General features: G+C 37.1%; 1 protein-coding gene across 2 annotated transcripts; it reads right to left on the bottom strand.

Annotated features, from left to right (window-relative positions):
- Nucleotides 1-53: 53 nt before the first annotated feature.
- tbcelb (tubulin folding cofactor E-like b) lies at nucleotides 54-27,951 on the bottom strand. 2 transcript variants are annotated; one of them, XM_084113478.1, is made up of 9 exons: nucleotides 27,823-27,951; nucleotides 21,850-22,011; nucleotides 20,770-20,939; nucleotides 20,245-20,384; nucleotides 19,302-19,483; nucleotides 18,409-18,665; nucleotides 17,235-17,361; nucleotides 16,963-17,079; nucleotides 54-3,570 (listed from the first exon to the last, which is right to left on the bottom strand). In XM_084113478.1, the coding sequence occupies exons 3-9, from the start codon at nucleotides 20,906-20,908 to the stop codon at nucleotides 3,249-3,251; spliced, it is 1,284 nt and encodes a 427-aa protein (XP_083969604.1). In that variant the 5' UTR covers nucleotides 20,909-20,939; nucleotides 21,850-22,011; nucleotides 27,823-27,951; the 3' UTR covers nucleotides 54-3,248. The 2 variants fall into 2 exon arrangements, with proteins under 2 accessions (XP_083969604.1, XP_083969605.1); XM_084113479.1 differs by having other exon boundaries at nucleotides 21,850-22,007; nucleotides 27,823-27,932.

The raw sequence follows: 27,951 nt of genomic DNA, 5'->3' as shown, positions 1-27,951 counted from the left end.
AATTTCATTAAAAGGGGAACGTTCAGCTTGGGGGACATTAAGACTCTTATGAATTTCATGCAAAGCCTTGGCTTCTGTTTATTCTTAACATTTTTCAGTACTATGGCATTCTACAGAACTTCACATAATGTTGAAATACCATTAACATCTTTTACAGCAATATTCCATGTCAATGTTCACATATTCATTAATACTTAATTATTATCCATGGCCCAAGCCAATTTTTCTTTTTCTTTTTTTTTTACAGTCCATAAAAGACCATTATACAGACCCAGCAATAGGTAAATATTTCAGCACCTACTCTGTTAACAATTCTGCCATTAAAGGCCAGATGTCCTTTGGGAGCAGAACAGAGAGGATCAAGTTTCATCACAACAGCCAAAACACAATGAGAACAAAATATGAGCAATGAGAAACTTGTAGAGACACAGGTACTGTTGAAAGATGGGAGAAAAGGGGTGCCCAAGCACACAGACTGTGGTTTGTATATGAGATCGAAAGCAAACATGCAGTTCTATCTAGTGAGACATTGGCATAGTGCAGATTATTATCCAAATGAGGACATTAGTAAGCATTATAAGGGATTTCCAATTATCAGTGAAGAATACAATTACACAGGAAAGAGGTAAACAAATGTAGCAACAATTTGGTATAATCATAGGATTTGGGCAAAAATATGACAATTAAGCTCAATTCCCAGTGATAGGACACAATTGAAACAGTGATGGGACTTTTAAACATAAAGGATCATCAGTGTGACATATGCGGTTACACTGAAACAAAGATGTCTCAATATCTGCCAACAATATTAATGCAGACTCTTCTCCTATCAATAGTGATAATATAGCTATAATCTGAGCCCCTAATGGATTCTGAGCTCCCTGTTAACACCCTCCTCTGGGATAGGGTTGCATAGAGACAGCTTGGTAACTAGAGAGGGAGTCTATATACTATATCAGACACTCTAACATTAGAGCCATTCTGCTAGGAAATGGTATGGGAGTGAACAGGAAAAGCCCTGGTAATCCAATTCCTGAAATGTATAGACTGGTATGTGCTGACTTTGGTTAAATAAATAAGACCATAAAGACTGAATGTTAACATGTTAAAACTAATCTCACAATCTGTATAAAACGTTTATAACTGATTGTTATTTAGTTTGAAACTGAGAAAAGGGCATGTCTTAAGTTAACTTACAATTCTCTGTGGTTAAGTGACCAAGTACTTATGAATGGTTTGACAGTCATTTGCGAGCTATTATGTAGACAGAATAAGGATATTTGTGTAAGGCTGTCCCTTAATGTTTCATGTCTTAACAAATGACAACAGTAATATCTTCAAATTCCATTAAAAACCTATAAAATATTGAGATGATAAAAAATGATTAAAAATAAAAGTCAATCAAAATTAAATAAATCAAAGTGTTCCACATTTCCACTTGCTCCACAACAACAACAAAAAATATCTACAAATATTATTCCAGACAGTAACTTAAATGAAATATTGCTAAATTCTCATTATTATTGGTCCCCTCTAGTTTTCTTTCTCTGGAACATGGGAGTGATAATAATAAATAAATGCAGGTTTATATTTATAACCCAACAGCACATGCTCTCCTTTGCACATCAATAAGAGTATGGCTTCTACAAAGAATCTTTCCACCAATGAGAAAGGTTGCAGAGGTCTTGCTGAAAACATGCCTGATTATCCGGTGACTAGGGGATTGCAGTCAGTCTGTGGTCATTATAGGGGTAGCCAAGTTTGTGAATGTAAAGTGTGTAAACCTTAGAGGGCTTCAGGCTTGTAGGTGACCCTGCTGTAATTCAAGCAGAAAAGAAGTGGCTGGTGTTACAGCTGGAGGACAGAGTTCACTTTCTATATGCCCCCCTCCCCATGCCAGACCACCTACTCATCTAATGGGCCTAACTCTATGTTAAGGGTAGACCTCAGGTAGCCCTAGGTCTCCCCTTCTCTAAGCATTCACATTCTACAGATATTTAACTTGTATTCAGTAATTTTGGCATTTTTCAAGTCTAGCCAAGATGTCTATCCATTGTCAAGTTTTTTTTTTTTTTTTTTTGGAAATGTAGATTGCAGTGTCTTGAGTGAAAAGCATGTATGGCTTAAATGTCTGGAGACACCTACTTCATTGTAGGAACACAAGTAAATTAGGTGCAGTGACTGTTATTTCTGTACGACACTATACTGTATATTCGTATAACAAGTATAAGTATCTTGGTATTGTGTTATCACGGTTCTTAAAGCTGCAGTATGGAAGTTTTGTTTTAAAAATTAACAAATAAATAAATAAATTATTGACAAGTATGCCTTGCCTTACCCCGTTTCATGATGGTAATCTTATAATGATTTATAATTTAAGATGTTTGGTCGAAATTTCATAGGAAATGACACTTTTACGTTGTTCGTATTTGTGTGGTAACATCACATTAAAAAAAGAGAAGTAAGTCTGACTTTTACAGCATGTGTATGATGCAGTGGAAGGTGTGTTAATAGATATCTAGCAATCATTATGTCTAATTTCAGTGTTGCCTAACTTTTGTAACATGATTTATTTTAAAATGATTGTTTACAATGAGTCAAAACAACTGTGGAAGACAGTTGCCTACAACAAAAGATGTTATTTATAGATATTTGTCTTTTTTGTCTTTATTTAATTTTTACATTATGTCTTTAAGACATTAAGAAGGGGGCAAGTTTTGACATTCTTAATGACATTCACTCTTTTAAAATTATTGCCTGTACCTCAAACCATCATATTCATCCATGCTGAGGAGCTGAGACAAAGCCCAACTCACATAATTACCAAAACAATGTAATCCCCCCCCCCCACCCCACCTTTAATAAATGGTAAAATACTCTTTAGAGTAGAGGCATGTATGGGGTTGAGGGTAATTCCTGAGAAGCTGTCTCATAAACACACATCAATGAAAGTGATTAAGTCCACACATTTTTAGCATACATACTGTACATACATCCACAGAGCAGTGGAAGTTAAAAAAGGGGTTTTAATCCTGATCCAAAATCTCTTTTTTAAAACTATTTTATATACGATTGAAGATGCTGGGAAAAATTGGCAGTTTTTCTCTGTTGTAAATATAAGGCATGCGGACTTGTGCACTGTTCACAGCATTCACATTGCCTTTATTGGAAGATAGTATTCCAATAAATGTGGAAACATTGTAATTTTTTTCCCAAACAGTGCCCAGCTGTTGCTCTCTTTTCAGTCATTATGTCTTAGGCACCACCAAGATCTCATCTCCATCTCGTATACTGTAGGAATGAAGTGCTCGAGCTCCATATTTCATCTCCTGAGGCTCTAACGCGTAGCCAAGCTGCCGGTCAATATAGTACACACGTATCTTGTTTGGAGGTAGCTGGACCACGGCTCTCAACTGCTTCTTTAGGTCTCCCACTGTCTGATCCAATCTGAGCGCTAGGGGCTCTGTCTGGTCCCCGAAATGCACCTCTACTTGGACATGGCAGAGAGGGCGCAAATCCACTTCCGCAAGTGGGGCAAGGCGGCCATAGCGTGCTACCAAAGTGTGGTACCTGAAAAGAGTGGACAGCAGTGAGGAAAGAACCATGTGAATTTAGCCCATGCTATTTTTGCAGCTACACCCAGTGACCCATTTATGTTAAAACAAAATGTTGAGTAGATTTTAGTTAAAAAGACAGAAAGACTGTGAAGAAAACAAACATAAATAAAATATACAATAGCTCTGTTCTAAAACCTAGTGAACTGCCTACATAGAAAGCCTTTTGAACCATCATAGGCATACTCACACAGACTATTATTCCAGACAGTAGGCAGCAACATTTTGCTTACTTTTAAATTGTTTTGGCCAAACTGTAAATACTACTTTTACTACTACTGATGATAATATTGATTAAAAATGTGCAGTGTTGGGTCCTCAGGACCAGTGTTAAGAACGACTGCTGTTTACCTTTTTCCTGAGTAAACGATGAGCGCCGCCATGAAGGATTCTAACCTCCATTTGAATGCTGTCTTGTTCCAGTCCCCATAGGAACTTATTGTTAAAACGGGGTGAAAAGAGCGTCTGAATTAATTAAACATAAGCGCAGGGTTATGCTGTGCTGTTGTTGGCTACCACAACTGCAATAAACAGAAGAAATTCCTGAAGTATGCAAATCTGAAAAGAATGTCCATATGGTGCCATATGCCATGCATTTTATGCCAAAGACTAACAAGAGAATCTACGCACTCATTTAACTTTGATGGGTATGTCACTAACAAAAAAAAAATTGCGACACTGTAAAGGGATGGCACTATGGAGCCATGTGCTGTTTTAAACCATTTTCATAGGTTTAACGTTACATTATCAGCTCAGAAAATATGCTAATTTCACTAGAAACACCGGAGACCAAAAATGTAAAGTATAATTCTGCTATGAATCAGCTGAGACTTCTGTGTTCAGGAAAGAGGTGGATAGAGTGCTACAGGACTGAGTTAGCTTAGCAATATGCTAACACTATTGGAATCAATTATGGGGTCAAGTTTATCATACTTTTACATTAGAACGCAATGTGTGTGAGATGCTACCTACGTAGATTGTTCCAATTTTTAATTCAGTTCAAAGTGAGGTTTCTTGCTTTAGAAGGCAGCTGCAAGGCCCTGGACTTGCAAGTCTACTGACAAGGTTTTGGAACAGAACTAATGGTCTACGAAAGGTAAAGCTAACTTGTATTTGATAAATGCTGGCAAAACCTGGTATGTTGACATGTTGTTTTCATCAAAAATGTCAATCACTCTTAAATGTTTAAGAAAGACAACTCATACAAACCAATTTACAGGCGAAATTAATATCAATGCACCAAAAAAAAAAAAAAGACCATAGAGTTGTGTGTTTGTGAGAAGACATGGTTGTGTATTTGTATACCTGTTTGTGTGCTTGTACAGCACACTGAGTTTTTAAACTGTGAGAAAGTTCTCACCACCACCCCTTTTTGTCCTCCCTTCTTTCCCATCTTGCTGAAGGATTGTGGGAAAGATAAGAGGAGATCGGCAGGGACAATTAAATAAAATCTCCACAAAAAAGTCTTTTAGCTTTAGAGGGCTACAGTAACCGACACAGCCAATCAAAGTAATTTCCCCTGCCTGTCCAGAAAAGTCTCCCTACAAAGCAGAGCCTGAGCCTGGGTAGGTGCCTGTGGCTCCCTGCCTTCACCATGGGAATACTGCCCCCTCTATACAAAGTGCCACTCTGTCTGAGAGAAAGAACAGTCTCACTCAAGGGTCTCATTTAGTGTGGCTAAGCTCCTTAAATGAAGGCGAATGGGTGTTCGCTGTGATAACATAGCTGCCTTGGATTCCTCAAACAGTGCTTAGATCAGTCTCAAAGATGGGACTGGACAGTCGCCACCATGCAGTGTTCATAGTAGAGCCATACAGTGAGTCTACTGTAGATACTGCATTTGTTGATGGCCTAAAAAACAACATGATCTGTTTTCAGGTAGATAACATGCACAATCACCATTAGCTAAATATTTAGATATCTACAACTTAACATCACACATATCTCCTGGGACCCAAGGAAATTTATCCGTTATTTACTCGTCAGCAATTTGGCTTTTTATCTAAAGCAACTTCAGTACATGTATTACAGTGGCAGTCACCCTGGATGAACCTGGGGTAAGTGCCTCTTTGAAAGGCACAGCAGAGATACAAAATCTTAGGCTTTGTTCACACCCCAAACAACTGGAATCTGTGTTATCCAGTCTTTAGGACTGACTGTCATTTTGCATCAGTTTGCATCAATTACACCTAAACAGTGTAGGCAATATCTAAAATATCTACATGGGTTGCTCTAGTAATGATGTAAGTGGTTGCATGAGACCAAGAGCATTGTTTTCTTTTCCAACTAAAAGTTACACAAGACAAAATAAGAGACAAAAAATAAAAACAAGAGTCATTACTGTATTTTTTGCATATGCTAGTGTTATTTTTTTTTTTTTTCCTATTCACTATACAGAGTTCCCTACAGGGTCCATGATAAGATTTTTTTGAGTGAAACCCAATCATTTGGCCTTAGTGAGCCCCAGACAATTTTATCAGTTGTCACTCCTGACAACAGCTCTGATTTATTATGAAATTGAATTTAAATTAATTTAGATATACCTGTAGACAATACTGCACATTGTGTATGATGTTACATACATGTTGTGTCCTGAGTGACGAAAAAAGTATTTGAAATTCAATCTGATCACTCAGACTGAAATGCATTTAAGTCTAATTTTGTTCATGTCAAAAATGAAATGTTTTGAGTTGGATTTGCCAAGCGTTATTAACCCAGGTCCTTCACCTCGAGCTATCACAATCTCAATGCAAATGCCACAATACCCTTAAATTCATTAAAACATAAATAGGGATTTGTTCCCTTCAATGGGAACAAGACTTGTCTATGTTGTCTATGAATCCTTCTATCATGACATATTTAGCATCAACATCTACCATGATGGATGCTAAAGAGCCTGGTTACTCCATCCACTTATCTTCTTAAATTTCTCATTGTCTGTAAAGAGTGATGCACTTAGATTTTCCCTATATACATTTCCCTTCTTACATCCTTGTTCTCTTCTCAGCCCCTATGTTGTAATTTACCATCAAAATGTCAACAAGGTCCCAGGCTATGGTTACTCTAAGACATTAAGACCAATATCCCCTTTCATTTCCTTCACACTCTTCTCCTCTCATCCCTGTCTTTGCTTCCTCCACTCTGCTATCATTCCTGTGTTTCCAATTACTCCAGGGAGGATCAACGTGCCCATGGCCATGGCTCAGGTTTTAGTTACTCAAAGGCTGTTGAATGTATAGGATTCCTTCACCTATATCACCCTCTTACCTATATAGCCTACACTATGTAAACAGTGTACCTAACAGTTGCCTAATGGAGGGTGACTAGGACCAATTTGTTTGGCAGCCTTGGTACAACTAAACTAAAGCTAAAGTATTTAACACTTTAACAGTGCAAATAGCTATTCTAGCGCCTATAAAATAGTTCCGGAAAGATATTCATAAGTATACACTAAATAATGCATATAAGCCTCATCTAGGAAATAGATGTGAGCAATCAAGCAGTGAAGGGTTTGAATTACACCAGCCAGCGCTCAAATCTCAAAATCTTTTCAGCGTTATAAAGATAACAGTCTCATGCCTACTTATGCCTAAAGTTTATGTCTAAGCAACCGTAAATGCGACTAAGGTTACTGTGAAATCACTTTGAAAGTCTCTCAAATGGTTCTATCCATTACTTTATGCTACCACAGTTTGAGTCTCATAAATTAGGCTGAATGGGTCTTTGCATTGGTTACGTCTCATGCATTCAAAGAGGGCCCAGTATAAAGGTGTGTTTGAGGTCAGAGAGGCATAATTTCTTTCTGTCCATTTCTTTCACTATTTCTCAGATCTTTGCCCTCTTTCAGAGTTTTATCACAGAGTCGGTAACATAGCCTAAGCTCTGATCTGCACCCAAGGGGTGGGGGCAAGAGCAGGCTGGGTTCAAAAAGGGGGCAACCTTAACCAATATCTAGAGTTTGCCATCTAATTCTGCACCTGCCCTTTCACCCTCTAGTGCCAACTCTCATCTCAACCTCATCCCTCTGGGAAAATGGTTTTCCCTCCAGTGAAACAGACAGAAAGGGACAGAGAAAAAGAAAGAGAGAGGAAGTGGATGGTGTGAGGAGGTCAGAAATTAGGTTCAGTGTACCTTGGTTTTAGTTTACATAGGAGTTGGAAAGAAAGTCTCTGAAGAAGTGGTCCCGGTGGGCACAAGAAGAAACAAATTAAAAAGTGACTTGTAAAGGAATAGTTCACTTTTTCATTAAAGGTTTCTTATGTCTTTTGAAACACTTATGATTTTCTTTCTTCTTTCAAACAATAAATATACCCTTATAAAAAAACACACAAAAAAACAACGTCACTATATGATTCACATGTAATCACTTAGATTTCACATGGGAAATGTTCCAAAACCACGTTTCCCATGTGCACACAGTTGTCAATCAATATTTATATATTTATATATATATACAGATGGATATAAGTCAAGTTGTTTGGAAATCTCTAAGGGAGTCCCCCAAGGTAAACGTTTTAGCTCCTGTTCTATTGTCTGTTTTTATAAATAACATTGGTAAGGACATGCCTACAGCTCAAATTCATCTTTACGTAGATGATACTGTAATCTACTCAGTTGCATCTTCACTAAGTCAGGCTGTTGATGAGCTCCAGACTGCTTTTCAAAAGCTGCAATTTTATTATGAGCTTAAGTTGGTCCTTAATGCTACGAAAACTCTTAGAAAAATGTATGAAATTTTAAAGGTGCTCTAAGCGATGTCACACGTTTTTTAGGCCAAAACATTTTTTGTCACATACAGCAAATATCTCCTCACTATCCACTAGCTGTCTGTCCCCTGAAAACACTGTAAAAAAACGCGATCTCTGTAGACAGCCCAGGCTCCACAAACGGCAAGAAAAACAAACTGGCCCAGCCTGGACCACGAAACATAACAAAGAGTGTTCCAGCCAATAACCGACAAGAATGATTTGGGGGTGGGGGTTGGGGGTTTAGTGCACGTGCACATGAAGGGGGGTGTGTGGTGAGTGGAGGAGAGAGAAGCATGAAGAGGGAAGTTAGCTAGAGGAGAGATGTCCTAAACAATGACAACGACTAACGTTAAAAATTTATATTCTTGAGAATTTTGATATGGCCGACACACGACCAAAGAGACGACGTTCTGATGAACAAATAACAAAGAAGAGGGAAAAGGAGAAGGAACGCGCGTCCCGAGTTTACATCGGAAAAGTGTTCAAAAGGTGGCGAGAACTCTGCCGGCAGAAGGGCTTCCAATCCGACATTCCACCTGAATGTCTCTGTTTTTGCTGGACGGGTGGGTAAATCCAGTTTGGTTTTTCTAAATGGTTCATGACTGTTTCAGGAAGCACAGAAGGGAGGGGGAGGGGACGGGATGAGGAGGAGGGAGGGTCGAGCTAGCCTCCGTTTTGTTTGACAATACTTTGTACGTCAACAAGAAGTGACTTCACCCAACATCGCTTAGAGCACCTTTAAATAGCTCACTCCCAGAACCCAGTTATTGCTGGTATTCAACAATTGAAAAAGAAGGCTCAATCTCTTTTAGAGTACACACTGTACACTTACTGAAGATGCTGAAGCTTAGGTTGGGATTTTTTTAATCGTAATTGGTATAAAGACTCATGCTTATTTACCGCCCTGGTCATTGAATAACCATCAGGATGCACTACAGAGTGTAGTCTGAAGAGTGTAATTGCTATTCATGTGCTGCATTTTGTTCGATGTATTCTAGGGCTGTAACAATATATTGTATAACAATATATCGCAATACAAAAATGCAACAATATGTATCGTGGATGGTGACAATCTTTCTTGTGTATATTTCACCCAAAATGAAAATTACTGTGTGAGAAACAATTCAAGTTTACTGAGTTTTAGTGTCAGTACTACATTAAACTATTATATATAATGTTGGATATAATGTATAATAATGCAATGGGGGAATATTTGTGGCCAAAAATTTCGCCTACATTATTTTAAATATATCTAGTCAGTGACAGAGTGCAATCATATTTGTCTAAATTAATTCTATAATTTTAGCTTCAGAATTATGACCAGCACCAAGTCAAAGCCTATTAATTTCAACCCCCAAAAAAAGACCCAATTTAGCATTTTAATCAACAGTCATTTTTTGTTAACCTTTTACCATATCACAATAATATATGTATCGAATCGTGACATGAGGGTATCGTTACACCCCTAATGTATTTATTTGTGCTCTTATGCTTATATTAAGGCGGTTTATTTTTGTTATTTTTGTTAAGTCTTTATTCTTTATTCTATGTATTTTATTTTTGTAATTTTTTTTGCGTTTAATCTTAATTGTGTTATCTAATGGTGTGCCTTCTTGGCCAGGTCTCTCTCGAAAAAGAGATTTAATCTCATGGGACTTCTTGATTAAGTAAGGGATAATGCACTCATAATGTACGGGGTTCTCATCACCCTGATTATTCTGAGATAACAACCGGCTGGATGTACATTATCCCGCTTATTACAGGGCTACTTGCCACACAAGTAAATAATTAGACACAAATTATTGATCTGAGTTGATCTGAGTCTTTAAACGCAAAGCTTTCGCGGAGAGAGCAGTTGCAGAGCAGACGGACATTTAAGAGATACGGTAAAGTCATACCACTTATTACACAGCATTTCGCCACATAAATAATTATAGAGATAAGAGATATTGATTTCAGATTAAACTGTTTTAAAATCGTACCTGTTTGTATCTTATAATCCAACAGTGTACAAAACAATCACAAAATGGCAGCATGCGTTTGTATGAAACAAGAGAGAGCGAGTCCACGATACTGGATGGCATAATTAAATAACTGTACACAGAATAATAATTTGACTGAGTTTAAATATTTTATTAGCTCACCAATTGCAAAACTTCCACGAAGAAAAAACGTTCCTAGCAAGCGTATAGCGCTGCTGACTTCAGTAACCCGGATGAGCCTGTGTTATCTGTTTTCAGCGGTTGTTATCTGGGAATAACATACTGCTGAAGGCGCGATTGACCAATCAGAATCAAGTATTCCACAGAGCCGTGTAATAAACAAAGGTTAATCCGCTTTCATTTTATGGAAGAGAGCAGCTCAGACATTCTGCTAAACGTCTCCTTGATGTTCCACTGAGGAAATAAACAAGTTTGGAAAAACATGAAGGTGAAAAAATGATGACAGAATTTTCATTTTTGGATGATATTGATCCCACAACTTATTAATTCATGGCCACATTGTACTAATTCATTCACCTAATTCATTTAATTTAGTTCAATCATGGCCACAATATAACTAAACCAAGGTGAATCTTGGGGATACCTTTGTGAGAGTCTGTCAATAAATTTCTGTTTTGTTGGAGCTGTGGTGTGCCGACTTTATCTTTTTTTCTGCTTAACGTTATCATGAGCACATTTCATAACCACATGTTTAAGAGAGGGTTATTTTCAAAGGTTGCAAAAAATGTGATTCTGATTCTGAAATCTGATTGTCACGGTTCTGCTAGTTTGGACTTTTTTGTGTTTCACCACCCTCTGCCTGAGTTAGTCGTTTTTTGTCTTGGTTGCTCATTATGTTCAGCAATTATCTCCCTTATTATCACGTGTACTTAAGTTCTGTTCTGTTTGTGTTTCATTGTGGTTGCGCTGTTTATGCCTTGCTCAATGATTGCCTTTTGGATTATCTATTAAAGTCTTTACTTTGACATCTTCATCGTTGTGTGCCTATCTACAAACACCAGCTGTGACACTGATACTAGACATATTATAAAAGGACATTATTTCTGAGAAAGGCCGCTTCCACATCTCCAGTTTCCCGACCTTCTATAGCTAGAGTAGGGATGTCGCGATTACCTGATTTCATGATTAACCGTTATTAAAATGGTTGACTACTATAATAAACCGTAAGAATTTGGAAGTTATGGTTAAAATTGGAAAAAACGTGAAAATCAGGGTTTGTACAGACACTGTAAAATGAAATTCCAGGACTTTCAAGCACTTTCAAGCACTTTTTTGTTTTCAAGGACTACAATCAAATATATCACTTATCAAACAATATATTTAAGGTAAATAGATAAATAAAAATATACTAATAAAACAAAATGGTACAAATAAAGTGCAGTACATGCAAATTATGTGACTATGACTGTGGCAACTTTAAGAATGGGAATCCAAAGCCCTTGAACTTTCAGTGCATAGAAAAGCAAATCGAAAGAGGGCATAAACTTCTTATACGATTCTTATTAATGATGTAATAACAGAAGAAAACAAAGGATTTCCATTTTGGGGTGAACTAATCCTTTAAAGTCTGCGTGAACCGGAAGTTGCAAACGACTTTTCTCCAGTGTTGTGACGTATTTCCCAGTGAAACGGAATATTGAACAGAGGGCAGGGTTTTACTTTAGCGCTCCTCCTCTCCATCTCTTACTCATAACAGACTAACGGTTTGAGGGCAGTGGTTAAGCGTTTCCCAACCCAAGCTGTCAAACCTACATTATCAGAGAAGGAACGCCATTCCAGAACGGAAGTAACTTTTCAGACTTTGATTAAAGATTACGACGGCAAACAATTTTTTTCTGTGTATTAACTTGCACGGATTAATTTTTCAGCAGCTGCGTTTGTATGAAACAAGAGAGAGCGAGTCCACGATACTGGATGGCATAATTAAATAACTGTACACACAATAATAATTTGACTGAGTTTAAATATTTTGTTAGCTCACCAAATGCAAAGCCCTTGAACTTTCAGTGCATAGAAAAGCAAATCGAAAGAGGGCATAAACTTCTTATACGATTCTTATTAATGATGTAATAACAGAAGAAAACAAAGGATTTCATTTGTTAAATGTAAAGCATTTCATTGTAACTAATTAAAAGTAATTATGTTGCAATCTAATGACTTGTTTGCACTAAAAATATTTTACTTTTTTAAGGAGTTGTTTTTTTTATAACTCAAATTACAGATATAAGGTATTCACAATTCAGCTTACAACTCGTTTAATAATATATATTAAACACAAAGTTTATAATGGCTATTATTGTTCAATAAATAATATTTTATATTAAAATGTTGTTGCCGTACTTTGTGTTGATGATGGGGATTTATCAACAACTTCAGTGCAAGTTACACCAGTAGGTGGGGGCAAGGGACTGACTTTAAGAGTGAATTAGTAGACCATTTATTAGAAAACTGCTGATTCATTCTGGAAGGAAGCAAGGATGTAAGAGAGGGAATTACTTCAACTTTGAACAACACTTTATAAGGGGCAACTGGCAAGCAAAGCGGATCTTGGGTGAAGCTGAATCTGACGCTTCCCTTCAACGAGATCATTCCATTGACCAGCGCTGTCCCAGTCATGGGAAATCCCCTTAAAGTCCAACTGAAATCAAAATTGACCCTATTTACTTTGTTAGCGCATATTACTAGTCTTGTGGTGAAAAATTAATCCGTGCAAGTTAATACACAGAAAAAAATTGTTTGCCGTCGTAATCTTTAATCAAAGTCTGAAAAGTTACTTCCGTTCTGGAATGGCGTTCCTTCTCTGATAATGTAGGTTTGACGGCTTGGGTTGGGAAACGCTTAACCACTGCCCTCAAACCGTTAGTCTGTTATGAGTAAGAGATGGAGAGGAGGAGCGCTAAAGTAAAATCCTGCCCTCTGTTCAATATTCCGTTTCACTGGGAAATACGTCACAACACTGGAGAAAAGTCGTTTGCAACTTCCGGTTCACGCGGACTTTAAAGGATTAGTTCACCCCAAAATGAAAATTTCCTAATAATTTACTCACCCCAATGCCATCCAAGATATCCATGTCTTTCTTTCCTCAGTGGGAGAGAAATTATGTTTTTTGAGGAAAACATTTCTGGATTTTTCTTCTAACAATGGACTTCATTGGTTACCATCGTTTTTAAGTCCAAATCAATGCAGTTTCAAAAGTCTTTGAAGTGTTTAAACGGGCTGTACGCGATCACAGCTGAAGAAGAGGTTGTTATCTAGCGAAACGATAGGTCATTTTCAAAATAAATACATAATTTATAGACTTTTTACCTTCAATAGTTCGGATTGAGCTGATCAACAAACGGACAGGGAACTACGTCATCACGTTGAAAGGTCACGCCAGCGCCGGCAGAAGTACCGCCCCACTGTTTACAATGCGACCGTACGTAGGAGGATAGTTCAAATAGTATTGTTTGCTATTATATATATAGTAATAGTATTCAGTGAATATGAATATGAATAGTATATGAATAACATTCTGATGAATATGAATAGTAGTTCAAATAGTATTGCCGGCGCCGGCGTGACCTTTCAACGTGATGACGTAGTTCCCTGTCTGTTTGTTGATCAGCTCAATCCGAACTATTGAAGGTAAAAAGTCTATAAATTATAATTTTTTTTGTTGAAAATGACCTATCGTTTCGCTAGATAACAACCTCTTCTTCAGCTGTGATCGCGTACAGCCCGTTTAAACACTTCAAAGACTTTTGAAACTGCATTGATTTGGACTTAAAACCGATGGTAACCAATGAAGTCCATTGTTAGAAGAAAAATCCAGAAATGTTTTCCTCAAAATATATAATTTCTCTCCCACTGAGGAAAGAAAGACATGGATATCTTGGATGGCATTGGGGTGAGTAAATTATTAGGAAATTTTCATTTTGGGGTGAACTAATCCTTTAACCATTGAAAGGATAGTATGACAAAGATATCACTTTCCTCATTCAAACTGATTTTATTCCATGAATATATGACTGACCTGAAGAATAAAAAGCTGCATCAAATATATGAGCAATATCATGTTCATAGCCATGAGAAATCTAACATATACTGAATATATATTGTCTTTCAATAACTCAAGCACTTTTCAAGTACCTTTTCATAAATATGTCTGTTTTCAAGGGTATTCCAGAAAAAAATCTAATTCAAGTACTTCAAGCACTTTAAGCACCTTGTATGAACCCTATGAAAATGGGTTTTCAAACTGGGATCAACTACTTTGCGTGTGCCGTGTCCTCTGCCTGGATGCTCTGTGAGACTGTTAGCTGAGTTCACTATATGTGATTGTTTAGGTAAGGTGGGGCACGTGCATAGCATGAGCTTTCAGCACATGTGAAATTCTCAAAATGAAAACATGGTGAAATAACTCTATCTCCCTAAATTGTATCCACCAAAGAAGCACATTAAATAAACTATTTGGGAGCATTTTGACAATCTAAAATTATTCAGGAGTAGTTGAAGACGGGTATACAATATGCAAAAAAATGCAGATGAAAAAAATGTTTCAGCAAATGCGACAAACCCATCTAATCTGTTACAGCAACTAAAGGATCTCCACCTTTCAGAGATTCACGCCCAGATAAAGGTAATAATTTTACAAACATTGAAAATATTATTTACTTTATTTGTAGCACGCCTCCTGTCCACTAATCGCAATAAGCTTTGTTATTTTGATAAAAACAAGGTCTCAGCTTTCAAATTCTGTATTTTTTATCACAAAATTCAAATAACAAAGCTATTTTGATGCTCTTTAATGTGGCAAAACGGAGCGCATGTGAACCGATCATCTCTCCTGCTTTACTACTAGTTATTGCTCGAAATAAACATCAGAAGGTATGTGAAAGATGCAACGCTTTTCACTGCAACGCTTTCAGGGAAGCCACCCAGTGTCCGTAAACATGTTACTTCCCTAGGGAAATTAACTCTAGAGAGGAGCTTTTTAATAAATATACATATTCTATTATTTATTCATTCTATTTTTACTTAAAGGGATAGTTCACCCAAAAATGTTTTCATCACAAGTTGTTCAAAACCTGTATCAGTTTCTTTCTTCTGTTGAACACAAAAGAAGATATTTTAAAGAATGTTGGTAATCAAACAGTTGATGGTAGCCATTGACTTCCATAGTAGTTTAAAAAAAACTACTATGGAAGTCAATGACTACCGTCAACTGTCTGGTTACCAACATTTTTTTTTAAATATCTTCTTTTGTGTTCAACAGAAGAAAAAAAAACAATTATAATACAAGTATTTGTTTTCAACTTGTTTTCAGTTCGAAGTAGCAATGTAGATCTTAACTGCATATCCTAACAAATGCTGAAATAAAATTGTGATATTTTTGTGGGTGTTTTTATTGTTGTATAAAAGGTAAATTTGCAATAATTGTAGAAATCGTGATCTTTTATCAGGCAATAATCGCACAGTCAAAAATTCATTGTGACATCCCTAAGCTAGAGCGGGAAGTTCTGTGTCATAACTGTTTAGACACTAGGTCTCAGAGCCATTCCAGAACAAAGGAAACAGCGTCTCCATCGCTCAACGGAAAAATAGGAGAGACTGAGTCAGGGACGTCATTCCATCCCCTTTCGAAAAAATCCTCCAGCTAATTCAATCCCCTCTAAAGCAAATGAAAAGGGGCAGGAGAGAAGAACAGGGAGGGAGAGAGGGGGATGTAAGGAGGGGAAGAACGAATAAAGCTGCCACCTTGTGTATCGATTTTCTGATTGGAGTATTCCAGTACAAAGGCGTCTTTGAGGAGGGAGAGAGTGGACACATTGTGTCCCAAAGGTTAGAATCCCCTGCTGGAAGCTGGGGCTTGCCGTAGTCACTGAAAAAGTCCTCCGTACACTCTCTCAGGTTAAGTGGAATGGGGTGTGCAAAAGAACGTGGGTGATCCATTTTCTATGTCTTTGACCTGCAAAGACCCTCCAAAATATCCCTCGAAAGGCCCACCAAAATGTTCCCTGAAAGTCCCCCCCAAAAAAACAGAATCAATGAGGAAAGGGGGGAGGCAGTAAGACATAAGGGATGGGAGAGTTAAATGTCACCTGGATAACTGGAGGCACCAAACTAAAGAAAAAGAAGTGGCAGGAAAACAGGTTTGAAAATAGTGGATGGCCACCATGATACTTAAGACATGGCCAGAGAGAGAGAGAGAGAGAGAGAGAGGGAGGCTATTTTTGCTAAGCTGGAAAGAGGTGGCTGCTCTCTCCCATTGTTAAGATTTTATTACATTGAAGCAAAAACAGAAAAAAAAGAAAAGAAAAAGTTTTTGTAAACTAAAGCCACTTTAACTACTGGTTTAAACTGGTCTAAAGGCTTAACCACTTCAGCCCATTATTTAGAATTTAATAGAATTTAATCAGCATTCAGCTGATCTGCCTCCACCCAACAGCTATTTATTTAGGCTTGTTTTATAGACTGGTTAAATTATATATATTTCCATGACACAGGCACCAGTCATTTTCTAGGATCTACTGTATATAGTTCTTTAAAGAGAAAGAGATTGAAAGAGTTTAAGTTTATTGAGTGTGGTGGTGTAAAGGGTGTGTGTGGGGTTACCTCTGTGGTAGCTCATCCTCAGGGCAGTCCTGGTGGTAGCGGATGAAAAAACGTTCTGCATCCTCTCTTTCTCCATCAGTGACAACACTGCCATTCAGTACAGTCACATTAGGCAACCTTACAAAACACAGCAGAAGGACAAGTTTGTGTGTGTATGTGAGGGAGTGCATGAATGCATGGACATTTATAATTCCTTATTGGTGCCCTCACTGATTTTTGTGATCATATCTAACAATTATTAACAATTGTTACTTTTGTGTACGTTTACTCACTGTGCTACCATAAGACAACGTCTCTCCTGATCAGTGTAGGGCTGCAGTAAAGGAATACCCATCACTCTGACCTCTTGAAGCTTTGGAAAGAAATTCAGTTTCTCAATGTCCTCCCAGTGACTTAGACCTAAAATAACACAAAAACTACATATTAGCTAATAATTTATAGGTTTTTATTTTATTTTTTAAATTCAATTACTCACCCACATGTCATTCCAAACAGATAAGACTTTTGTTCATCCTCGAAAAACAAATTAATTTCTGCCCCTCCATTGACACTCCACACAACTTTGATAGTTCAAATCGCATCAAGCAAGCACATTTTGAGCATCCCATTATCATACTAGATGTGCTGTAATAAATTATGCTGGAATTAATCTAATAAATTAAATCTGGTCATCCTATAGAATGATCGTGTTCGATTTATATGGATAATGTGTGCATTGTTTTTATGAAGTTTTTGAAGTATCATAGTTTTAGTAGAATGGACTTTCAATTGACGGAAAGGGACAGAAATCTCATGTTTCATTAAAAATATAATTAGTGTTTTGAAGATGAACAAATATCTTATAGTTTGGAATGACATTAGGGACATGATTAATTGATGATTGATTTTTCAGTTTTGGGTGAACTAACCCTTTAGTAGTCAAGTCAAGTCACCTTTATTTATATAGCGCTTTTTACAATACAGATTGTTTTAAAGCAGCTTTACAGTGATAATAGGAAATTAAAGCAACAAAGTTTGTTTTGGCTATACAGCAGCTCTAGAAGAAAGTCATTGACCAGCTTAAGTAAGTTCAGCGTTGAGATATACTACATGATTATTTAGGAGAGGTACTTAAAAATATTTACACAGAAAGCTGATGACCTGCAGTGGAGGGAAAGATTTTCATTGAATTACAACTTTTTAAGTCTGTTCCTCATACAGATAAATTCCATTATTTCAGAAGACTTGGAATACAGTGCACAATTCATGTGAACCCCTATTTTTTGGCTGTACGTTTTTATTTATTTATTATTAATGTCATCATTTATTTTACTTTTACTGGTATTCTTTCTTTTCTTTTCTTCCCATATATTCTTTTACATCCTATATTTATATAATTCCTTAAATAAGGAAAATGATTGTCCCCCCCTTTCTGATTTTCTGTCTACAGAGATGGTGTTTATGCACCTGAGTTGTGTAGGTTTATGCTGCGCAGGTTGGGGAAGAGTCTATGTAGGGAGTCCTCAGGCTCGTGGATAGACGAGAGAGAGTTGTTTGCCAGGATAAGAGACACCAGGCCCGGATATATGAGGCCCAACTTACGCACCTCCACCCATTCCTGCAGCTGGTTATCTGTGATATGCAACAGGCGCAGGGATGGGTACGATATAGATGACACACTCACGCTCTCATACTCGTTCAGACACAGAAACAACTCCTCCAGCCTAGATACATACAACCGCAAGAAAAACACACAAGATTTAGTGCATGACAAAATGATGGGTGTATACTTCCTGCAACTAGTATGATACGGCAGCCGCACAATGCTAAAAATAATCTCTGTGCAGTTTCTTAGAAAAAAAAAAAGAAAAAAGAAAAAGTGCATTTAAACACAAAAAATTTGAGTTTGGTATAATCTTATATTTCTTGGGAAAAATATTTTAACAAAACTGCTTGGTATAAAAACATTTTGATTAAAATCAAGTTCATGCTTTTAAGAGCACTCCAAAACATCAGGTACTGGCAAAACATCTACTATATGTTGCTTGGAAAAAATATAATTATATATGGCTACTTTAAAATGTCTGTCAATTGCAATTTATTATGGCCCCAAGAATTATGTAGATAAGTAATCTACCAGCAGTGGCTTACAAGGCCTTGCTAACCAGCTAAACCATCACTGGTGTGAGTTTAGGGTGGTACAACATGTTTGTCCTAACAATGAATGCTTTGGAAAAAAATATAACTTAAAAAACACTTAAAACACAGACATGTAAGAAAAAGCTATTGATAGCTTGCAGAGGGGGCAGCAGCACACTGAAGTTTGCAAGCTACTGAAATGTTACAACACACACACTTACTCTGGGGTCTCTCGTGTAAGTGTGTGCACCATGTCCCAGGTGACATACGTGTTATTGAGCACAAGGCGGCGGAGGCCTGAGAATGCTTCAGCAGTTCCAGGCTCCAGACTCGACCCTCTCAATGGATTCATACTCAGATTGAGAAAGTCTAGATTAGGGATGTTAGACAGGATCTTGCTTATCTACATAGAGGAAAGGAAAAGAGAGAAAAGAATGAATAACTGACCGAACCCAACCAGTTTGTCTTGTCGAGCTTGTGTCAGGTAGCAGACATACTGTTGAATGTTACAGTCTCACCTGTGCATAAAATACACTTGTCAAAGTAAAGGTACGTCAAAATTAGCTAAATATGGCCAGCAAAAAAGGTGCACTATCACACATAGCACTGCTCAGACAGAAGTCACTTTCAAAGCAAGCAGTATTCTGTTGGTCAACGTGGTGAATTTGTCTAAACAAAACCTAAACCCGATGCTAAATCTGTGAGGGGAAATGTTTAAAAAATCTTATTAAAAATTCCTGAATGTGCGGATTCCTATTGAAATGACTAGATTTTATTGGTTTAATGTTTATTTTCAATGGTAAATGTGACCGTACCTTAAAACTTATTTTACTATCCACCAACATCAGACTAGTGAAATCAGGTAATACTTTAGAATAAGGTATGTTAACATGATTTAATGCAACTTTTACAGCATTTATTAATCTTGGTCAATGTTCATTTCTACATAAACTAACACATTTGTAAAATGTACATGTTGATGTTCATTGTTAGTTCATGATACCTTATGCATTAGGTAATGTTAATGAATTGAATATTATTGAATCTCACAGTAAGTGTTACCTATATCTTATTGTGACATCGAATGGGAACATTCTTTGTGCTATATACTCAAATGTAAATACACCAGAGACAAAACTTGTGACACAAACACCTTTTTCTCACCTCTCCCCAGTCTTTAAAATGGTTGTGAGAGAGGTCTAGCTCAACCACGTGAGCACAGAAAGTGGCCACCTCCTCTTCATCTCCGGCCTCTGTAATTCCACAACCATCCAGAACTAGGATGCTGGGCAGATTTAGACGATCTAATACACACACACGCACACACGCACGCGCACACGCACACACACACACACACACACACACAGAGATATAAATGCCATTTTAAATATCAGTTTAATGTAATTAAATGATTAAAACGCATTAAAATTTGAAGATACAAACATTTTATATTTATTAAAACATTATTTATTTACAGGATTAACTTCATATCTTTGGAATAACCTTTAGTTTTTGGCCCTAGAATACATTACCATAATGATAACAACATGTGCCCTTCAACAGTTCCACCAACTTAGCAAAACAGTGTTAAATGGCAACAACAAGTGTATCAGGATCCAGATCATATCTAACACACCCTCTTTAACTAGGAGGCTCAGCATTTCACCTAAAGCCAAAAATAAAACTGACCTTTGACAGGTGAACCCTGGGGACTCGACCGGATCACCACTCCAGCTCCTGGCCCACGGCAGTATGGGAAGTTTTCTGGGCTGTACTTCTCACTGATCACCTGCACTAAAGTGCGTCCTTCCGTCTCCTCTGTCTCCATCTCACCTCTCCTCCCACTCTCACACCCTCAGCTGTGCAAACAGAGTAGCATGTATGTGTATCATTTATTTGATTTTAGCATCATTTCCAGTAAAACAAACATGTTTTTATCAGTTTTGTGGATGAGTGGACAAGCATGTCCTTGAATGACATGATTTGCTAACATTAGAATAGGGTTGTTTGGAATTTTTCAACCAGGGCAAAGGTTAGTACAGTTAGTACAAGTTTAAAAGAGCTGACATTTGGGTCAATGACAGTGCCAGTCCATGATTAAAAAAAAGGAAAAATCTAGTTTAAAACACGTGTGCCAAGTTCCATTTGTACTTCATGTATTTGTACACTTTGTATTCATGTTGGTTTTATATGTTTTTTTTAATACCATTTACAAGAAAAGTTTCAATTTAATGACTTATATCATGTGGTTTAAAAAGCAAGGAAAGAAAACCTTGAAAACCATCCCTTATACATTGAATACACGAGTGTACACATCTTAAGCAATATATAATTTTTAATATATATTTTAAGGTCATTTTTTTAATAAATATGAATTATTATTTAATAAAGAGCATTATGTTTTTGGGGAGTCTTTTCTAAGATCTAGACCACATAACCAGATGAGTAATTTTGCTGATAAAAGTAAAAAAAACATTAAAAAAAAAAACACTAAGCAGTGAAAACATTTTGTTAAAATATGCAAATAATATAAAAAATGTATATATATATATATATATATATATATATATGCAAAGCTACTCACATTTGAATGTATTTTTTTAAAACTAATTGATAGGACAAAAACTGAGCATCATTGATCCTTTTTTCACTTGAATCGATGTTCAAATTACCAAAACACTAATACTCCACACTAAAAAGCAATTGATTTCTATATTAGGAAACAATGTTACAAGGTTAAAGCCAAAAGAGTGAACCCGATTGACTCACATTTGATCTGGAGGTCAAATAGGAGCACATTGATGGTGGGCCTCGCCTCCTGTCTGGTTTTGATACTAGTCCCCCGATGGCTATGGACATACAGCATCCAGGAATGGACCTCTTAACCTGCGGCCTCGTGGGTCAGGGCTGGGGGTGTCCCACAGCCCCTGACTCAAAAATAATAGACAGTAACAGACAAATGAGATGATGCGCATGTGTCACATGGAAAGCTTGTGGTCACAGAACAATCATTCCTCTATCCCTTTATGATGTCTAAAAGAGGTAACACAAGCACGGGTATGGAAAGATCTGCCATTGAAATCAGATCCAATAACACTTTGTCCGACTCCCATATGCTGCTGTTTTATACAAAAGCACAATTGGAAAACTCCAGTGGTGCAAACGGATGTAGCACTCTGGACATACGTGCAAGCTTCTTTTGTATTGACAGAAGAAACTATAGGAACAAAGAGATCTTAATTGCTGAAATATTGGCTTGCTGAGTTAGTCTGTAGGTATCTTTCCACGAGCAGAGGAGTGATCTAAATCTAATCCTCAGAAATGAAACCAGTACAGACAGATATCTGTCACAACATCCTGTGAAGTCCATTCAAAGTACATCTCACAAACTTCACTTCAAAGCAAGATTCATCTTGCTCCAAAACCTTGTCTGAACAGACCAGACAAAGTAAGTATTATTATTTTTTTATAGTAAAATGATTTTTTAATAGTCTAATAGTAAAGGACTGGACTTGTTTATGTGTCTGATAAGCAATATAAAGAACCAGTTTGTAATTTCGGTTTAACTTCAGTTTTTGGACACAATAAAAAGGGTTACATTTTACAACAAGGTCTCATTAGTTAACGCTAGTTAATGCATTAACTAGCATTAACTAATAATAAGCAATACATTTGTTACAGCATTTATTAATCTTTGTTAACGCTAGTTAATAAAAAATACAGCTGTTCATTGTTAGTTCATGTTAGCTCAGGTTCATTAAATAATATTAAGAGATACAGTTTTTGATTTTTAATAATGTATTATTACTAATAGTGCTGTCGATAAAAAAAAAACACTAATTAATCGCGAAAAAAAATATTGGAGTTTTTAATATTTTTATACTGTACTAATTTCACAGTTAGTTCCAAAATAATGTAGAAACAACTTAAAGATAGAATATTTGAAATATTTGTAAATGCCGCTCCATCTGAAAGCAGGTGATGGCGATTTACTACTAATCAAGGAACCGGCTTTACTGACGAGATGCGCCTAACAATGTCATGCGATATATCGCCCAGCCCTATGTCCAGCTAAAGTCATTTCCGTTGCAAAGATCATTAGTTATTAACTTAGGGGCCGCTTAAACGACACCGTTCTAACAGAAAACCCTTAACGCGCTCTGGCCCGCTCATTCGCAGAATTATTTATCGCTTCCGAGTAGCCATGTGAACCGGAACTATTTTGACAACGTTTTATCTGAACAGAGGTAAAAGGGAAGGAGAATAGCACTTGTGTCTACCCATGCTCCATAGCCATGACCATTTTCACAAATAACAATATTCAATAAGCAGCTATATTTGTAATGCCTAGCTGCTATTTCCAGCCATGCAAGTGTTGCTCTACTCAAACAAGGCAAAACACAAAATTGTTAAAATAACGTTTCAAAACCAATTTAATTTAGGAATAAAATCTGACAAACAAATAGGTATTGGGTTATTTAAAATAAAAGGTGGAACCTCCTTTCCTACAACCACCATTCTGAGTATTGCAATGACTATCAAAATGGTGATTGGCTCTTTTAACTGTTAGGTGGGACTACAACTGTCTCTCACTTGAGAATGTATTATTGTTGAAGTATATTCTATTCATTCTCCAACCCACTTATTCTCTGTAGGGTTGCCGGGGAAACGATGTAGAGCGCACTGGTGCCTGTACACATTTGCAGCAGTGTTGGTCCCATAAGTATTTTTCCATTATTTTTTCCCACAGGGAGACTTCATTAAAGCGTTATATGCCACGAACCAAGGCAACCAGAGATGAGGTGAGTCACAAACATTAAAAACATTTATTTGAAGAAAAAAAGTATTTGAAAATCAGACAAAAAGACAAAGGTACAAGACACTTCACACATTTGTTCAGGAAAATAACTATAATCCTATTATGTATTATGATGTTGAGCCTCTGCATGCTGCCAAAACAGCTCTGACCCGCCTCTGCATGGACTCTACCAGACCACTGAAGGTGTCCTATGGTATCTGGCACCAAGACGTTAGCAGCATATCCTTCCAGTCCTGCAGGTTGTGAGGTGGAGCCACCGTGGATCAAACTTGTTGGTCCAGCACATCCCACAGATGCTCAATTTGATTGAGATCTGGGGAATTTGGAGGCCAAGCCAACACCTTAAACTCTTCATCATGTTTCTCAAACCATTCCTGAACAATGTGTGCAGTGTGGCAGGGTGCATTATCCTGCTGAAAGAGGCCACTTCCACCAGGGAACACCATTGTCCTGAAGGAAGTACCTGGACTGCAAAAATGTTTAGGTAGGTGGCACGTGTCAAATTTATGTCCACATGAGTTTCCCAGCAGAATTGCCCAGAGCATCACACTCCCTCCACTGGCTTGTTGTTGTCCCACAGTGCATCCTGGTGCCATCACTTCCCCAAGTAAATGGCGCACACATCCATGGCCGTCCACGCGATATATATACATATATATATATAAAGACACTCATTGGAAGTGGCGACCTTCTTCCAGTGCTCCAAGATCGAGTTCTGATGGTCGCGTGCCCGTTGTAGGAGCTTTCGACGGTGGACAGGGGTCATCATAGGCACTAACCATCATTCAAATTTTGTGTGACTTGTGCCACAGTAGACCTTCTATAGACTCAGAACAGACGGGATAGCCTTCATTGCCCTCTTGCATCGATGAGCCTTGGGCGCCCATCCAACACCCTGTTGCTGGTTTGTGGTTTGTCACTCCTCAGACCACTGTTGGTATATTCTCACCACTGCTGACCGGGAGCAACACACAAGCTTGCTGTTTCAGAGAGACTGGCCCACACTTTAAATGCACTTTTGGTCTTGTGGACTTTGTGTCCGTCAAGTCCATGAGACCCCATTTGTCATTTTAGGTTTCAGAAGGGTGCCTGCGAGCGCCCCCTTTGCTGTCGATATGCGCACTTTTGCCGAGCCCGCACTGATGTGAGCTCCGCAGCATTCTTATATCCGACAGTTGAAGTTTTTTTATTTTTTTTTATGTTTAAAGGGTTTCTGTTAGAACGGTGTCGTGTAAAGCTACGTTAATAACAAATCATCTTTGCAACGGAAGTGAATCAATCAAAACTAACTTTAGCTGGACAATAACTTTATTCTAGAGCTGCTGTAAAGCCAAAACAATCTCTGTTACTTTAATTTCCTTGTAAAGCTGCTTTGACAATATTTGTCCGAGATACAACTATTTGAAAATCTGGAATCTGAGGGTGCAAAAAAAATCGAAACATTGAGAAAATCACCTTTAAAGTTGTCCATTTATGTTTGCGATTTTGCTGCATTCACTCACAAAAATAAATGTTATTATTATATTTTTTACAAGTATATTTACTGTAGGAAATTTACTAAATTTCTTCATGGAACATGATCTTTACTTAATATCCTAATGATTTTTGGCATAAAAGAAAAATCAATAATTTTGACCCATACAATGTATTGTTAGCTAATGCCACAAATATACCAGTGCGACTTGTGACTGGTTTTGTGGTCCAGGGTCACAATTATTGTTAAAAGCGCTATATAAATGAGGATGACTTGACCTATTGTGACATTGTTTTTGTTTTTTTTTCATGGTGACTTTAAACACAATTATTAAAAAAAATTAAATAGAAATAATGCAATCAGATGGCTTCAACTAAAGCACATACCATTGATTAACAACCTGATTAACAAACCAACTGTTACTCTAAGAAAAAGGGTTTGATTATAGGGATTGATTTTAAAGGCTCAGTATGTAAGTTTTGCCGCTAGAAGTCGCTTATTCAAAACAATAACAAAGACGTAGCTTGATGAATGAGTGTGAAATCATGGGAGTTGTCATCTTCCTCTCCACAGCCGATGGAAAGCAATCTGATGGGATTCAGCCAGTAATCATGTTCATGGGTGAGCTAATGTATTAAAGTTTTATTAACGTTCCTTTCGTCACATTTAACGTTCGCCTTCTTCTTCCCTGTACTTTGTTACAGTTATGTTTGATCACTAAACATAAGTGCAGTAAGTGCAGAATTACAGGTCACTTTATCTAATGAAGTAAATTGTGGGGTAATGCAGTGCTGTTTTACTTGATCAAAACAATCATATTAAAATGTGTTTTTAAAGTTATGCTAACATTACTTTGCGGCTGGAATGAGACACTTATTGCACATTGCAGTAAGATCGATATTAGAATATCAATTGCTCCCCGGGCGCCACAGTAAATGGCTGCCCACTGCTCAAGGTGTGTGTGTCCACGGTTTGCAGTGTGTGTGTGTTCACTACTCACTTATATCTATCCTAATGTGTGTGCACTAACTTGGATGGGTTAAATGCAGAGGACACATTCTGAGTCTTCACTCATAAAAGCTGGATGACTTGTGTTGCTAAATGGCATGCAATTAATTTTTAAAATGTATTGTATGGAGGAGAAAATTCTATATTACAGTTACTACGAATAAAACTTGATCTGATTATGCTATGTTAGCCACTTGACAAAATAGTGTTGTCTCTGACATGGTACGGCTGTACTCACGCTAAATCAAGTAAACAAGGGATTCAATCATTGATCAACAATAAGACTGACACTGTTTAGTTTTCTGTCGATAAAGATATCCAAACAGTTGCTCACCTGTCTAATAAAACACATAATATATTAAAGCGTATTTGGTGTTTCCATGGTTTCTAAAATCGAGGATAGCATTGACCAGGTGATGCAATGACACTGCAAATTTACACTGGTTAAAATTTGCTGATTTCTCTGGATTTTAACATTGTTATAAACATTTTGGATAATGTAAGGTACACAAGTCAACCAAATCAATAATACTGTTATAGTGGTTTTTGGTTGATTTATGTAAGAAGATAAGTTACTTTAACATTATCACTAGACCTAATATTAAAGAAACAATCACAGATAGAAAAGTGTGAATATCAAAAACCTTAATCAAACCGATTAGTGTTATTTGTATGTAATAACTATATATCTCCCCAAACAACAGTTGTTTCACATAAAAAATAAATAAAAAAAAGATAACATTTTTGAAAGCTGTTAACCTGACTAGACTTGTTCTAAAATAAGCCTGAGGTCAGGAGTCACCCGTTTATTTGAATGCATTGCAAACAGCTGCGCATTGCGCATTGACATGTTGAATTTCAAATGCACGGCTGCCATGACAACGCGTTTGTTTTGGATTAGCGCTGTTCGACCAGATTCTGCAGCTTTGCAATAGAAACTTCTTTAAACTTTACACTAGCTTTTGTTTTTGAGTGTTTAGAGTTTTAGTATTTGTTTTAATAACGCACAAAACATGTCCTTTTCAACTCACTATGACTTCACGATAAGCTAAATATAGAGTAATGTGTAACATTAGACATTCACAGAGGTGAACAACAGCGAGACAAGCGCGTGGAATCTATCTATCTATCTATCTATCTATCTATCTATCTATCTATCTATCTATCTATCTATCTATCACAAAAACAACATTAGGCTGCACCGAAATGTAGTTTAGCGTTTTTGCTTATAAATGCGAACAACGAAATTAAAAGGCAAATGTCGTGCGCTGACCAGAGGAGAGGATATTGACTATGGTTTGTTTGAAAAAAAATTAAAGTACGTTATACAAATACAATGGCTTAATTTATAATACATCGCCCCTCTCGGCATCTACAGGCACAATAAATAAAATGCGAAATATATGTGTGACATTTTACTTAAGTTGTTTGATACGCTTACCAATGACAAAGGTTCAGCAATTCGCTCTGCTTGTTTTTGTTGTTGATCCGTTGACAGTGTTTTGAACACGAAGCTCTACCGTAGTTACTTCCTATTGGCGAAACAGCTTGTTTTGCAGCCTTGATGCTC

The sequence above is a fragment of the Abramis brama genome, assembly GCF_963993115.1.
Source record: "Abramis brama genome assembly, chromosome: 5".
Taxonomy (NCBI): Eukaryota; Metazoa; Chordata; class Actinopteri; order Cypriniformes; family Leuciscidae; genus Abramis; species Abramis brama.
Note: the sequence above shows the minus strand (reverse complement) of the source record. Positions and strands in the feature narration are given on the sequence as shown.